Source organism: Saccoglossus kowalevskii, chromosome 18 (genome assembly GCF_978046115.1).
Source record: "Saccoglossus kowalevskii chromosome 18, keSacKowa6.1, whole genome shotgun sequence".
NCBI lineage: Eukaryota > Metazoa > Hemichordata > Enteropneusta > Harrimaniidae > Saccoglossus > Saccoglossus kowalevskii.
In genome coordinates this window covers 10,897,581-10,912,731 of record NC_140658.1, presented here as the reverse complement: position 1 = coordinate 10,912,731, position 15,151 = coordinate 10,897,581, and the positions used below count along the sequence as shown (strand labels likewise).

The following is a 15,151-nucleotide window of genomic DNA, read 5'->3' as shown; positions in this document are numbered from 1 at the left end:
CCAAAACATCATTGTATATTATACTGTATTACACAGATTCCCTGCTAGTCACGAAGGAAACTCAGACATCGTCAAACTGCTCATCCAATCAGGCGCCAATATACGAGTCATGTAAGTAAGTAAAATGTTTTTGCTTTGGCTTCATGCCAGAACAGCTATGTATCAAGTTTAAATATTTAATATACATTTAATACATTACTTGTTCACTGTTCGCTGGGATTCACTATCAGTGAATATCGTCAAAATTAAATCCACACGAACATGCAAATTTATATGAGAACCAATTGTATCACTGAACGATTTATGCATTTTAAACTAGACAAATGCTAGTGAAAAGTGAAACACTATATTTGCTTATAGAATTCTGTCACTGTGAATAATGTGTTGCACAAGAATTTCAAACAGCGCCTCCAACTACACTTGTTGAAAAAAATACAGTGGACCAAATAAAGCTGGACCAGGTTGAAGCACCAGCATACTAGGAAGTAAATTCTAACCTCATGCATTAATATATCAGAAAAGATATTTTTACACGAATTCATTAACAAATATGTCACAAATCAATGCATCATTTGATGATTTCCTACTTATCATAGATGAGATTTGAGCCAAAAACAAGATCCGAAAGGTTTAAACGGTCAAATCTTACCTGATATTATTGATCGATAAAAATGTCAAATTGGAAGTTGATGTCTGCTTGTTCAAACGAACCACTGAGCGTGCATTTTACCTCTCAAATTTAATGTTATCGCCTCTTAGCCTTATGAATATCAATGAGCAGGAACATATTTTAAAGAGCAGATTGTCAATAAAATAGTTGCGCGAACTGCTAAAGAAACACCTACATTATCTGACATGCCCTTGAGGGGCGCTGCCATTTCAGTAAGCCAAGACAAAGGTAGTACTTGGCAAGGCTGTACTATTGTAATAAAATTAAACAAGGGTTCTCAGTAAAACAATACGAGTGTGTTGATTATCACAGATTCTTTGGACATGAGTTTGTACATTTATAGGACCTTGATTTAATTCGACTTTTGGTCTCTGTATTATTTTTTGAATACCAAAAACATTATGACTGCATCCACGTGTGTGCAAGGATTCAATTTTCATATAGGTATTGAAATTTACGCTATACGGCTCGCCTTTATTGTGCTCCGTTATACTGCATTGATCTGACGTTGTGCCACCAGGTGGCAGATTTAAATACCATGTTAGCATGTTAGAATACATTCATATGGTGTCAGCAATCAGCAATACGTACACTAATACCCTACTGAAAGGGCCTAACCGATACCCAACCCACTCAAAACATCAACAGATATCTGACATCTCAAAAAGGTTGAATTCTGAGTGGCGATTCCTTCAATGACATCTCAGGAATCGAAGAAAGATTTGTCACATTAACAAATGCAACAATATTGCTCCAAATGCAGTTAAAGACCGTCACCCAGCAACGCAGACATATTGCGCAGCTTAGGTAGGAACATGTTAAAATGAGAGACAAATATTATAGATCCAATTCAATATCTCGAATAATATATTTATTTTGACAGAAACATGTTCCTATCAGATTACTATGCTAGCAAAATTTTAAATATAACTTCGCTCTAAATAATGTATATAATAAGACTACAAAGAAAAAAGGTAATCAATCAGGTAATCAATTAGGAATCATCGTTAATACTGGCATCTGAAAAAAAGAAAATAATAAGATTAATATACATTGTGTCTATTATCTTGTTGATAAAGGACAACCCGCAACTAGAACACACATACAAATGAATTCTTAAATTGCAAAAAGTGAAAACAAGCAATATCAATTAGATCAGGTTACCACTACCACATATCTCATACGTATGAAACGCCAAAATATTTGGACTAGTAGGTTTAAAGTAAATATTCCTTTCTATTAAAAAAAGATATTGTCACTATTGAGATTGAGGTCAACAAGAAGTATCAAACATCAATGCAAAATGATACTAGTAGTTTTCAAGAAAAAAATCCAAAAATGACTAAAAATAAAGATGTGATGATATTCTCATAAAATGAAGGTCGCGTTTCTAGAAACAAAGCGTGAACAAATAATCCAAATGATGGCCATTTTGGACAACACAGTATTCCACACATAACTGACTACCATAGGTTGTCCTCACAGCACCACATACTATTTTTTAGCATAGGTCACCGAACAAACTTTTGAGATACGATGGAATGTTTCTTTCATCAGAACCAAATGTAAACTACTAAAAGGCGCATTTCCAAGATCGTTTCGTGGGAAAACTCACTTCGTTAACCATATTTTTTCATTTCTGAATTTTGAAATTGTGAATAACCCAACCCCTCTCGCTGAATTTCGCGGATTTATAAGAATTTGTTTAACTTACTCGCGATCTAACACTCTCCAGCTCTCGCCGAAGTCATTTACACTCGTTGTTAGGGTTCCATCGCGTTTCTGGAAATCATTACGCGGATCGCCATCTGAATTACCAAGGAGACCACACACTTTACCACTATAGTCAGTATTGGATATAACAGCACTGAACGCATGCTTACGACCATCCCATAATATATCCATCAAGTAATGATTTACAGAAATGCTGACTGTTGAATCATCAGAGTCTATTCTTATGCTGCTTGGTTTTGCCACAAGTTTAGCAACCCAAAATGGCTTGTCATTTACCTAAAGAAAGAGTAAGATACATCAATTTCTTATTAAATTTGACAAAAAAACACCTTTAAATACATTTCTTACAAATCGCTCACTTTATCGTTGAAACGTTTCTATGCTGTAAATTGGGGGGGGGGGTTGTTACACAGTAGATATTGGTTCAGTCAATATTCGTTAATCACTAAATTATACATTATTTTCATTCATTTACGTCATTATGACATCATAGAATCACTCGATGGCACGATTTATAACAAAAAGTGTAATGATAAGATATTTCTAAATCAGTGGAAGACGTGGAGAAAATTCACTTTTTTGTAAAATTATCTACGTGAGCCAAGTAATCGTTATTTTGCACTGGTCAAATGAATAAAGCTTTACCAGAATATTGTTGTTCCTATCAACACTAACACGCTCCCCGTCCACAGTCACATTAAGAGTTACTGCTCTAGTTCTAATCTTTGAATCGACCATATCGCGTGGTTCAAATTCGGCGGTGATTTCAAACTTTGGATTTTCATCGCAGTGCTTAGCCAATGTGTACCAACACAGACCTTGAAAGTTGTAGCTGCGGCCATCAAAAGTTTTCATATGAGGATCTCCACGTGTACTGCCAGGGAAACAGGAACCATCATCTTAAAAACAAGAAAAACATCATATATTAGTGTAGCTGATCAGTAGGAGAAACAGAGGATGACAGCATACTGTAGAAAAGGAAATTGAACAATGAAAATTATGATACTAAATATATGTTGTTTGTAGCGATGGACATTCTATCAACCTTATCAAGTGCGATGAGAAATAGTTATGGATTTGGGTGCCTTTTCATAATTGATCTTGACATTTTAAATGTATACATAAAACAAACAATGGCGCGCATCAAATATATAATCGAAAAGTTGAGTTGAGCTATATGAACACTGACAACTGTGACACAGCTACAATAAGTAGATATAATCAAAATATGTCGTATATATATATATATATATATGGGTGTACTTGTATGAATATATTTCCAGATTAATACCCACCTATCTCGTGTTGTTCTACGGTGCCTCCTTCTGTAGCTGACACCTCTGTGACACCACTGACATCAAACGGAGAAACGAAGTCTTTTGGTGGTGACCAATAAAGTATTGCAATTTTCTCATCAGATGACATTGTTTTTGTGCCTGTGACAACTGGTACAGCAGCTAGGTATACGCTGTCGTCGATAGCATAGTGAATAAGCATTGGCAGAAACGGAGCTGTAGAATCGGCTCTCATGAAAGTTATCTTGTAGTTACAGTCTCCAAGTCTTTCATGTGAGACGACCACATTGTCTGAGGGGGTGACAAAAATACAAGTAAAGCTAAAAGAGTATTAAACTTAACTGCATCACAATTTCATAAAAAACTGCATTTCTGATATTGAAATATTTCAGAATTAGTGAATAATCAAAGATGTCGTGAGATGGACAGACAGTACTATTAGTAGCTTGCGGAGATAAGAACCTGCCAAAAAAATCATGATCGTAATCTTTTTAGGCGAATACATGTCAGTTATAGCTTTATTAAACATTGTTCACAATGTAACACCTAATTTCATGTATTGTTAATCAAATAAATGTATATCTAGAATATTTACTTAGGAAATGGACATCCCTGACCCGAAGCCTAGCCCATCTTAATCGTCGGATACATTTTTTTGTTACCTGCGTCTTTAAATTTTCTAAATAACATTCATGTAAATACAATACAATACCATGCATTAAATTGAAATGTTTAGATTACATATTATTGCATATAATAAACTAGAAATAAATGTCATCTAGTAATATTTACTTACATTTTGGAGATCGTGAAATACTTAAGTTTTCAATGTCCTGACAAAAATAAAACACACACAAGTCACAATACTATGAATGAGTGTTACATAGCTGTTTAATGTATTGCCTCTACGTGTATGATTATTAATTCGAGTGAGTAATTGATCAATTAAATTAAATGTATATGCCAAGGAATTGTCTTGGCTGTATTAAAACTATTGTTTGCATATGAATTCAAATTTATTAATAACTTAAGTAAAGGTGTATTGTTAAATTTTCCAAAATGATTGAAAAGAAAAACAAAATTAATGTTCACAAAGGGAGTACACAATTTACACGATTCCACAGTTTTTAATAACAACATTCAAAGTGTGGTCTCGTATATAAAGTTTGATGAAAAAAGTAGCATTAATGTTGTACAGCGTTGAATGAATAGTAACATATGGAGTAGGATTAATGTGGATGAGACGATTAAATACAGTTATTTATTTGTCAAGACTGTAGAAACGGGGTTTTAGATAGAAATATTAGTAAAACATGTGAAACACTGTTAGTTATTTAGGATTTGGTAAATAATAATGTCGGCCATATCTTTAATATACAATATCACTAGAATAGAATTGGATGAACGAGATTCGTATACATTCCCAATGTCTTTTCGAGCAGACGTGTATATTACTATGACAGAATTACCATCAAAAACGGACATCTTCATATAGGTTGTCGAGGTTGCATTTTTAGGTATAAAAACTAATGTGTCAGCTTAATACAACCTAGACATACTAATGTATTGACAGGCACATTGGAAAAAACGCGCCTCGCCACTCTATTTCAATACACTCTCCATTCCGCTACAATGAATTGACTTAAAAGTGTCAGTTTGGAATAACGTGCAATTAATGAATGCGATTTCCAATAACTAGATGGAGATGCGCAATTTGAACTCTCGAACGGCGTCACAGACATTACCAAGTTATTTGTTTTCTTTATCAGGGCAAGTTCATATCAATCAGCAGTAATATTTATTACAAGCACAATATGAACATATAAACAGACAAAAAGCGAGATTCAAACTCGAAACTCGGCAAATAAGCATTGTGAGAAGAAGCATTTTCCATTGAGCTACCACGCAGTCCCGTAAAAAAACAGCTTGAGATGTGCAACAAATGCGTACCTCCAGTGATTAGATGACGTCACAAACAACTTGCAGAATATATTCTACACACATATAAACCATGGTATTATGGTCAGAACGACCCAGTTATGTTTTGTTTAATAATAATATAATAATAACTCTATTTAATTAAGCGCAACAATTCCAACATATGAAGATCAAAGGCGCTGATACAATAAACAATCAGTCAAATATTAAAAGCACATTTAAATAAGTGCGTTTTCAGTCTGGATTTAAAAATGTCTACTGAAGGACTAGAACGAACAGACAGAGGTAATTCATTAAAAAGTTTAGGACCTAAATTTTCAAAAGCACGGTCTTTGTATAACACCTTGGACTTTTTACTACACATCTGACGAGTTTTAATAAGAAACTTCGATTCAGATCTTAAACTACGACTAGGTACATAAAATTCGATTAATTCACATAGATAATTTGGGGCAAAACCATACAAAGATTTATACACTAGTAAAAGTAATTTGAAATTGATTCTTTGTACAACTGGTAACCAATGAAGTTTAATAAAAATGTCTGTAATGTGGTCATATTTTCGAGCACGAGTGACAAGGCGGGCTGCTGCATTTTGTACACGAATAAGAGGTTTTATCTTAGTTACAGGGAGACCAGACAATAATGAATTACAGCTGTCTAAGCGAGAAGATATGAAAGCATGTACCAACTTTTCAGTATCAGATTGGGATAATGATTTACGAATACGATTAATATTTCTTAGATGGGAATATCCAGATCTACAAATAGTAGAAATGTGTGTTTCCATAGATAGCTGCGAATCAAACAAGACACCTAAGTTTCTAGCACTTGACGAAGCACTAACCAATTCTTCACCAATTGCGATACTAGACAAAGGACACGAGTCTTGTGAGAATCTCCGAGACGACATGCACACAAATTCAGTTTTCGACACATTCAAAAGTAGGAAATTTAAAGTGACAGACGGTGTATCACATGATGTCGTCATGGAAATAAAGACCCTTCAGTAGTTCCATAGTTGTCGACCCAGGGCTGAGTAGTATGGAAACCACTCTCTGCTAGGTATCTCTTGTGCTTCTTAGTATTACACAAATATGCCTTGAATTGTAGTCAAAAAGAAGCTACAGTGGGCAAACGAGAAATGCAAAAGCATTCATTCTCCTGAGCTGGCCGTAAAAACATCATCAAAATATCTGGGTATCAGAAAACCAGGTAATATGGCTGATTTACTACATACAGATTCTTCTAAGGAAACAGCGTCACTATATTATGTCCTCATCTCGTATTTTTGTTCTCTCATAAGATGCTGTTTGCAATAGCACTTGTTGGATCGCGATACATTTGGATATTAACCAGTGGCCTGGGCATTCGCATACACATGTAATTGGAGGCAAATGGTACGTTTTCTAAAAAAAATTGATATTATCGGGTCCTTAGGACTCTGAGAAATATTCTTTGTTGTATGACTAATCTGTAGCTATCTCTAAGTAGACGTGACACAAAAACATCTATATTAAACTGGTTACATATATTGTATTTGTGTCGTGTTTCATTGTTATATATTATTATCACAGTTCACCACTGCGCAGGTCAGTAAGCTGTTAAATGTGTTCGACCTTCAGAGTGTAAGGCAAATTCATATGCTCTAGTCGGCATATGAAAAGAAACGTCAGTGTTAATGTGAACATTTTTTACAAAACTCAGCAGGAGGGTAAAATCTATACATGAATGAACTAGGTCCATGATGGTCTACAAAGCCACCTTGTTCTTGACCAGCAACAATGACCTTGCCCTCAATTAACACGTGTCTATATGGTTGTTGATATATTATTTGAAACTATGATTACGTCAAAACAATGCTCTTCCATTTGTATTAGGTGTTCGGGGTTGAAATATTTTTATTTACATACGACACGAAAATACGTTACTATAAATATGTAATTATCATGTAACGAACTGGTCCAGTGACCCCCCCCCCTATCCAATCAACTGATGTTCAACTAGAACAATAGTCTAATGTAATTGTGTTTCCTGGACAATCGAAAGCCGAAGGCGTTTGATGGGAAATGCGAACCATTTCACGCGAGGGACTTTAGACCCGAGAGACTGTTCTTTTCTGCAGGTTTCTAGTTGATATGAATAATTCATAGTTAATTCTGACGTCACGAAATCAATTATATTAACATAGTGTAAGCAAATTTATTCTGAATGATCCCCTGAATGCGTTGGTTGTTCACGTTAGTATGAACACATTAAAAACAGACATTCCAACCAAAATAGCAAAGAAAACTATTAAATCGCCTAGAACCAAGGAAACAACGTGCATTGTTTGTGGCAGTCAAATAGAAAACCGGAATAGACTGTTTCGCGGGATCAACAGAACTACGACATGAGAAGAAATCGAATTTGTTGTGGCAGAGACGATCGATCTACACCTTGCCAGTTCGTATGCGTGCAGAAAATGTGGGCTGAGAGCGTCGACTGCAAAAAAACATGGATGAGTTCGGGAAGAAATTTAAACAAACTAAGCGTTATTGGAAAGTTATTGGAAAGGTCGCAGGCATTTTCCTCTAAGAGAATGGCAACTGAAAGTGGGGGATCCCTGGTTTCGTCGAAAAGAGTTCTTTTCGACAAGTCGAATGTCAACACGACACGCTGACGAACACATCTCTCCCCTCTGTGTAGTTTGCGATAGCGTCTCGCTAGTATTCTTTGCAAGAAATATCATGGTAGTCTTAAAGTTCCAGCACTTTTACACTGATTTCGTCAAAAACTCCTGTGGAAAGTGTCGCGATCGCGCATAGTACAGTCAAAACAAACTTCGCGTAAGTCGTGGGCGATCCTAGTAGCCAGCCATCCCTGACCCTTTTCACGATTGCCCACGATAAAATGATAGACATCTGCGCGACTATTCATTTGCATATGGAAGTACCCGGATCTGGTAAGAAATCTTACCAGTGAATTGCAGAACAGAACAGTCGGTCGTGCCTAACGGCACTCCATACTTCCTGTCCCGTCGCTCGCAATTTATTCACTCTTATTACTTTCATACACAATATTTATTAATAATAACAGATTAATATTAGGTACGACCGACTGTCGACAGTCTACTAGAACAGCTAAACAGAATAAAAGAATAATTATTTTTATAAAAGTTACAAATGAGCACAGTTGTTTCAATTAATTACAAACATTACGATTTGAGTTACTTATACTACTATACCTTCGAAAACCATCTTTAATTGAAGCATAATCTCCAAACAACAGTATAATAGATGTTTTATTGTTTTAATAAGCATGTGCAATGTACCACGGGAAAGTGACAGGTACTGTTATTTGCTTTAATCTAAATAGGCAGCTAACACTATTATTACGATTAGACATTCATGTCCGTGATAGAATCTTGTTATGGGACGGATTGCACAACACCTTAGTTTTGAGTGTGTCTTAGCGACCCTAGCAACAAGCCACCGACATAGAAATCAGCATGTCCACAGTATTGTTCACCGTGTAATTTGATGGGTGTATCTTACGTGTTCACTGTTACCATTCAGTAATTCGGAATAATGGAATCAATTACTTGGTAACGAAGCATGGTAGATATTATAATATTAGCTCGTACAAGGACGTACGTAATAAATGTGGCTGCACCATGCCCTCACAGGTTCTGAAACCTCTAGGATACACCCGACAGACTCACCTGGTGAACGGATTTATACACTACCCATAATATTTCTTGCCTGTTATTCAAGTGAAATCTCAGTGGTTTTTCAAAACATGCCTTTCGACATTTCTCCTAGTCATTGACGCAAAAGATAACCGGATGAGAATAAGTTATCAGATCTATGTTTTTGCCTGACTGGTTTAGGATATTTCAACATATTTCTGTGTTGTTGTCGTATTGACGAAATACTTTCTATGTCTAGGCTGTTATGATGAATATATTAACTACTGTACATCACACATGGTTTGATGGAGACAAACTTGTCAATTAGACCCTGGCAAGCAAATGATCAGCAATGAATTACTGTAAAACATGTTGAAAAGCGGTATGCAATTTTAGCGAATTGTGGTAAAATGACGTAATAGCGAAATGTTGATTTAGCGAATCTCTTGGTATTATTGATTTCTTTGTTTGGCGGCCATTTTGAATTGATAATAAAGTCATTAGCGACATCTTGAATTAGCGAATCAGTGCTCTCGCTAAATTCGCGAAAAAGACATGCTCGCGAAAAAAGACACGTTTTGCAGTATACTCAAACTTCAATCCATACAATAACCCTTCTTTATTCATTTATTCATCGACAATTCCTTCTAAATTTATAACATTCATTGATAATGTCATCAGCCTCCATGTGTATCAATATTAATTAATTTTTTAGAAAAATATAAAAAATGTGTATTTAGATGATTTTAAATCAGTACCAAGAAGCAATTGCTGTATGTGGTAGGGGATGACGAAATGAGAATACAGAAAATGATGATAAAATGTGAACATGGCTAAAGTAGTACCAACATCTCTGTCACTGAGATATATTTGACAATTCACTACATACAGTCAGAGACTTTTCCTTCAAATGTTTTAATCTGATCAAAATGTCTTGTTAAATCACGCGTACACCTCAATGGTATGTAAACTGGAATGTGTTTTTATTGAAGAGTTATTCATCCAAATATAATAATAACTAATAATCACTAAACAAATTCAGTTGAATTTTGGGGCGTTTTGGTTTTAATAAATTTATTTATTAATGGAGGTTTACATTATCATGTGATATGACGTCACAGAAACCACTCATTCTTATAGTGATGATTTATAACATTCAGGCAAAAATCCACTTTGTGTGTGCATATGTGCGGGCAGGGTGTCTGTAAAGTGTATTGAACAAACAAAGTCAAAGGACGATACAGCGACGTACAATAATGAAAAGATTGAGGTGTACGCAATTTTCCCCATTTTGACTGGCTATTTAATTTTTATTATTTTGAAATATTGTTCAAAAATATTTAGCACAATCGTCATAATTGGTTTGTTAGGAAGGCAGCCGCTTATTCACGTCAGTCAGCGCACAACATAGTCTGGTTATATCTGGTTCTAGAGAAGATGGCTGATGATGCAGCATGGGAAGTGAAGTTTAATAAACATTCATTTTTTGAATGGGAGATAAATTATTTCAGGATTGTGTTTTATTTGAACACATGTCGCAGGTTTCAGTTTATAATGTATATTTAGTCACCTGATTTTGTGAAATAACAAGTGGTTTATTTTAGTTTGGCTATGGAGCGACATATAAGTATCCACCAACTTGCACAGCATAGTAATTACTCGGTGCGATTGAAAACATAATATACCGTATGTTATGATTGTATAAATCTCAGCGGATGGCACCATTATGAAAATATTTGTATTTGTACGCAACCACGAGAAGCAGAATTAATTAAAATATAGACGCTCATAAGAACCTTCGGAAATCTATTTGGAACCAAATTCCATTAATAAGCAAATACTTTACTAAAAGAACGCCTTGAATTGGAATATTCATTACCTAAGTTGGTTTATGCTCAATGGTGGTAGATCGAGCAAAATGTCGCAACATGGACCAAAACGAGCAACCAAGGTTTCAAACATTCAGTTAGGCATATTAGTTTACGTGACCCCGAAGGTCACACGAACACGGTACGATTCTCCCAAAACAAGCGTCTGGTGAATACACTAGAATTTTTTAAGAGCGTGACAGCATGTGCGTCTCTTAAAATGCCTGAGAGAAAGATGGAATAACAATTAATTTAACAGCTACCAAATATTTATTCGCCATTTTGGAAAATAGATAAAACGATATATACTTTTCCGGAGGTGATACTTTGACTAATTCACGTCATGGAATACGTCTTGTTTGTAGCTGCTGTGCCTTGGTAATAGTCGTCCCCATGTCATTTACAAGGAAGTTAGCTTTCACGTCACAAATCAACTTCGAACGAGGCTAAACGTCGCTGACGTATTCGAACATGGTATCACGCGAATCAGAATTCCGCAAATATTTCCTTCATCAGTCACATCATGTGTGATGACCGTTTCCAAAATTCGTATCTAAGTAAGATTGTTCATTAAACTCAGCAACGGAATTCGTGATTTTTGATCAAGCAGCGCAATGACGAATAATGTTCAAATTATGATTCAGATGAGCTGATTTGTGGATTTGTAAACGATCTTTCAAAGGGTGGTAGTCATATTGGAAACCAATAAATACAAAATATCCCATATGCGCCCTCAATTGACACGCACGGGCAAAGGCTTTATTATTTCAAAATTCGCCAAGTCCGTGAGTATGGTTGAGTTTAAAGTAAAACGGCATGGAGAGGCATATTGTTGAAGTTTTACGGCGCAGACGCCTGTTACTATTAACCAGGCGCAGAATACATACGACGAACATACTCGGCACATCAGAATCAATTAATTAATTGGAAACTAAACTCACCCCATGCGAGTTCATGCTATGGCTATGATTCATTTATTAAATTTGGTTCAACAATTTTTGTCAAAACATTTTGTTTATTTTGTTTCAGTTGCTTGTTTCATGACAAACTCTCAATGAAAATTAACAATTTTTATGAAAACAGCCTGTGGAAAATACAAATATTTTTCATTATCCCTTTGTGTTCTTTTCGTGTTTTTCTATCGCACAGCTGTGCTCGTGATACTGTGGATGTCAATCAACTAATATGACGCGTAGACGTGAACTCGACAGACATTTTCAAATTGTGTGCAAATCTTGCATAACTCAACTTATTTAAAAACAAAATAACACACAAAAAAACATGTGTTTTGTGAAAATTCTAACTTGATTCATCCATTCTCTCATCGTTTGAAATATACTGCAATAATATATATCCCAAGGGTCAATACATAAGGTTAAACAAATTATTATATTATTTACGATGATTAATCCGCAGTGACTTCTTATCCGCACGTTCACAACTGAACGCATTGAGATGATATTAAAGTGTAAAATATGATAAAATCAGCGTCCTTAATAATAATAATAATGTCTGTCCGATATGTGTTATGCAGAATAACGAAGATGTTGGTACAATTTTAACATGCTTTGATCGCCTCCGTAAGTGAGTACATTTAGCTAATTTCGGGTGTAAAATACAAATCAAGTAGGTTTCGATTTATCAATGAATAAATCAGCTTTATACAATTTTATAATTTTGTTACATTTTATTTGCAATGTCTGTACACAGTGCTCATTTTGCATTACCAATCAATACATATTTTGAATTCAGTGTATGACAAATACCGAACGATACGTTGGTGTACACATTTACATGTAGATATTTGCAGAACATGTTTAATTTCACCACCAGACTTTCTCGCCAAAATATTTTCGGCACTTTTCGTCTTAAATTCTTCTCTGTTTCTGAAAATGAACCCTAATTTTGGAGCTAACAGACAAAACTTGTCTCAATTTTCAGTTTTTACACAAAACATTGGCTATAGTTGTCCCGTTCTTATGAAGTAAAGTGCAGACTATAAACGGAACTTGTTTGTGAATTTGTGATGAAAAAAGGGAACTGGTAGTGAAAAGGTTATGATAAATTATGATGTACGTAACTTGTGAAAGGAAAACTTTTTTTTTTGACGAGGAGTTTTTGTTGTTATTTAATTGGTTTGTATGTTACCAATAGTTGTCTGATATTAATAATCGATGATATAGAACATTAACTAAAACTACTTATCAAAAACAAAACAAAAACTTACCCTGCGTTCGAACGACTGAACAACAAAGATGTTGTGTATAAGCAGTAGCGCTATAACCAAGCAACCCCGCATCGTGCGCAACGTGATAAAATGCGAGAAGCGTAAAATCGGTTCTGTATCCCAAATGTTCAAAATCGAGTGATTATGTGGCGGGAACAGTTTAGTCGTTCGCTTATACGATAAAGTAGCACAAAACTGGCGTCATGTACGACCTCTCTTATTGGTCGGAAAGAAGATGACGCTGATAAAATCCGATGAATTTAACTTGTACCGGATGGTCACCAAATATTCGACCTATTTGTCATTCAACAATTCTGTGCTATTTGAAAAGTTCATTATTTAAGATACAAAATCACTTTATTAATATATGTGATGTTCTGTTCTAAAGTGATTTTCGTCGATTTTCCTGTTCAAAGCGTTGAACCGTCACAAAACGGTGATAAAAATACATTGTTAGTTATTACAAGTGTAACGTCATTTATCGCGATTAATCTCCATGGCAACTCAAACCGCATGTTTTTACTAGTACATTGCGTCCAAGGTAGGATATTCATCTAAAAGTGTATAGGAATTCACTGTACTGAAGAATGTGAAATAAGTCCTCAAATTGATATTGTCACTGTCAGTCATTTTTCATCACGTGTGATGCCACTGTTTCTTTTCAGTTTCTCTTGAATGCCAACGAAAATTAATTACGTCATCATGCGTAGGCATAAGATTATACTCATTGTAGTACAGGCAATATGCATTTATACCGGGCACTAATTTCAATAGAAAGTCATTTCATAGTAACATACCCTAAACAATTAATCAAAACTCTATAAATGTAGATAAATATAGTCTTAAATGAAAAAAGAGAATTTTCTTTGATGTAATTTTGATTAAGATAAAATGTGCTAATTAAGTCCTAAGTGATAGTAATGATATTTCAATACAGCTGGTTGTATGGTTGAATATTTTTTCTCAGATAAAAATAAATTGGTCTTGTATGAATTGTAATTATTGTACATCACAAATGGTTGTTCGGTAACACATGTCATTGGTAAACACATAAGATATGATGGTGTATCAGTTTTGAGGTTTTTGAGAACCAGCCTACTAATATTTACATATTATTTGACACTAAAAATATACGTACCACACATTTTGTAAGAACTTTTTTGAATAAAACGCATGTAACCAATGTGTATTCGCTATGTTATGTGCTGCGTCGGTTAAAATATGTTGTGCCCGTGGCGGCTGCACAGGGGGTGGGGTGGCCGCTTCAAAATCAAGCTGAAAACCTTTGTGTCAGCAAAACCTGCCCCTCAACATTCAGGAAATAGCATTTCTGAGAGTCTAGATTTCAATTTTTTAATGAGGACCATGAACCCGCACCCCGTAGTAAGGTCGCCCCTTCGGCGCAAGGTTGAATAGCAGATCCTCACGCAAAACTTCGTACCGCCGCGTGTGTGTGTAGTCGCTATATTGTGTGACGCGTGTGTTGCTACATTACGTGGTGCTTTAGTTATATTATATTGCGTGTTCACTATAATGTGTTGTGCAGGTGTTTATTATGCTATGGATTCGCTGTATTATATGACGCCTTCTATTACGCTATGCATTCACTATACGTTGTGATGAATCTGTTACAGTATGCTGTGCATTTATCGTACTGTGTGATGAATCTGCTACAGTATGCTGTGCATTTATCGTACTGTGTGGTGAATCTGTTACAGTATGTTGTGCATTTATCGTACTGTGTGGTGA

General features: G+C 35.3%; 1 protein-coding gene across 1 annotated transcript; it reads right to left on the bottom strand.

Annotated features, from left to right (window-relative positions):
- Positions 1 to 1,507: 1,507 nt before the first annotated feature.
- On the bottom strand, positions 1,508 to 13,544 carry LOC144349906 (zonadhesin). Its single transcript, XM_085493332.1, has 6 exons — positions 13,403 to 13,544; positions 4,496 to 4,532; positions 3,700 to 3,990; positions 3,050 to 3,303; positions 2,385 to 2,680; positions 1,508 to 1,690 (listed from the first exon to the last, which is right to left on the bottom strand). The coding sequence occupies exons 1-6, from the start codon at positions 13,472 to 13,474 to the stop codon at positions 1,678 to 1,680; spliced, it is 963 nt and encodes a 320-aa protein (XP_085349458.1). The 5' UTR covers positions 13,475 to 13,544; the 3' UTR covers positions 1,508 to 1,677.
- Between the last annotated feature and the right edge of the window lie 1,607 nt (positions 13,545 to 15,151).

What these genes read in the sequence shown, in the direction of transcription:
- LOC144349906 (XM_085493332.1), bottom strand. Translation starts at nt 13,474, where the DNA reads ATGCGGGGTTGCTTGGTTATAGCGCTACTGCTTATACACAACATCTTT. An exon ending in TTCAGTCGTTCGAACGCAGG is followed by an intron (nt 4,533 to 13,402) that starts GTAAGTTTTTGT and finishes TATTTTTGTCAG; the next exon opens with GACATTGAAAACTTAAGTAT. An exon ending in TATTTCACGATCTCCAAAAT is followed by an intron (nt 3,991 to 4,495) that starts GTAAGTAAATAT and finishes TCACCCCCTCAG; the next exon opens with ACAATGTGGTCGTCTCACAT.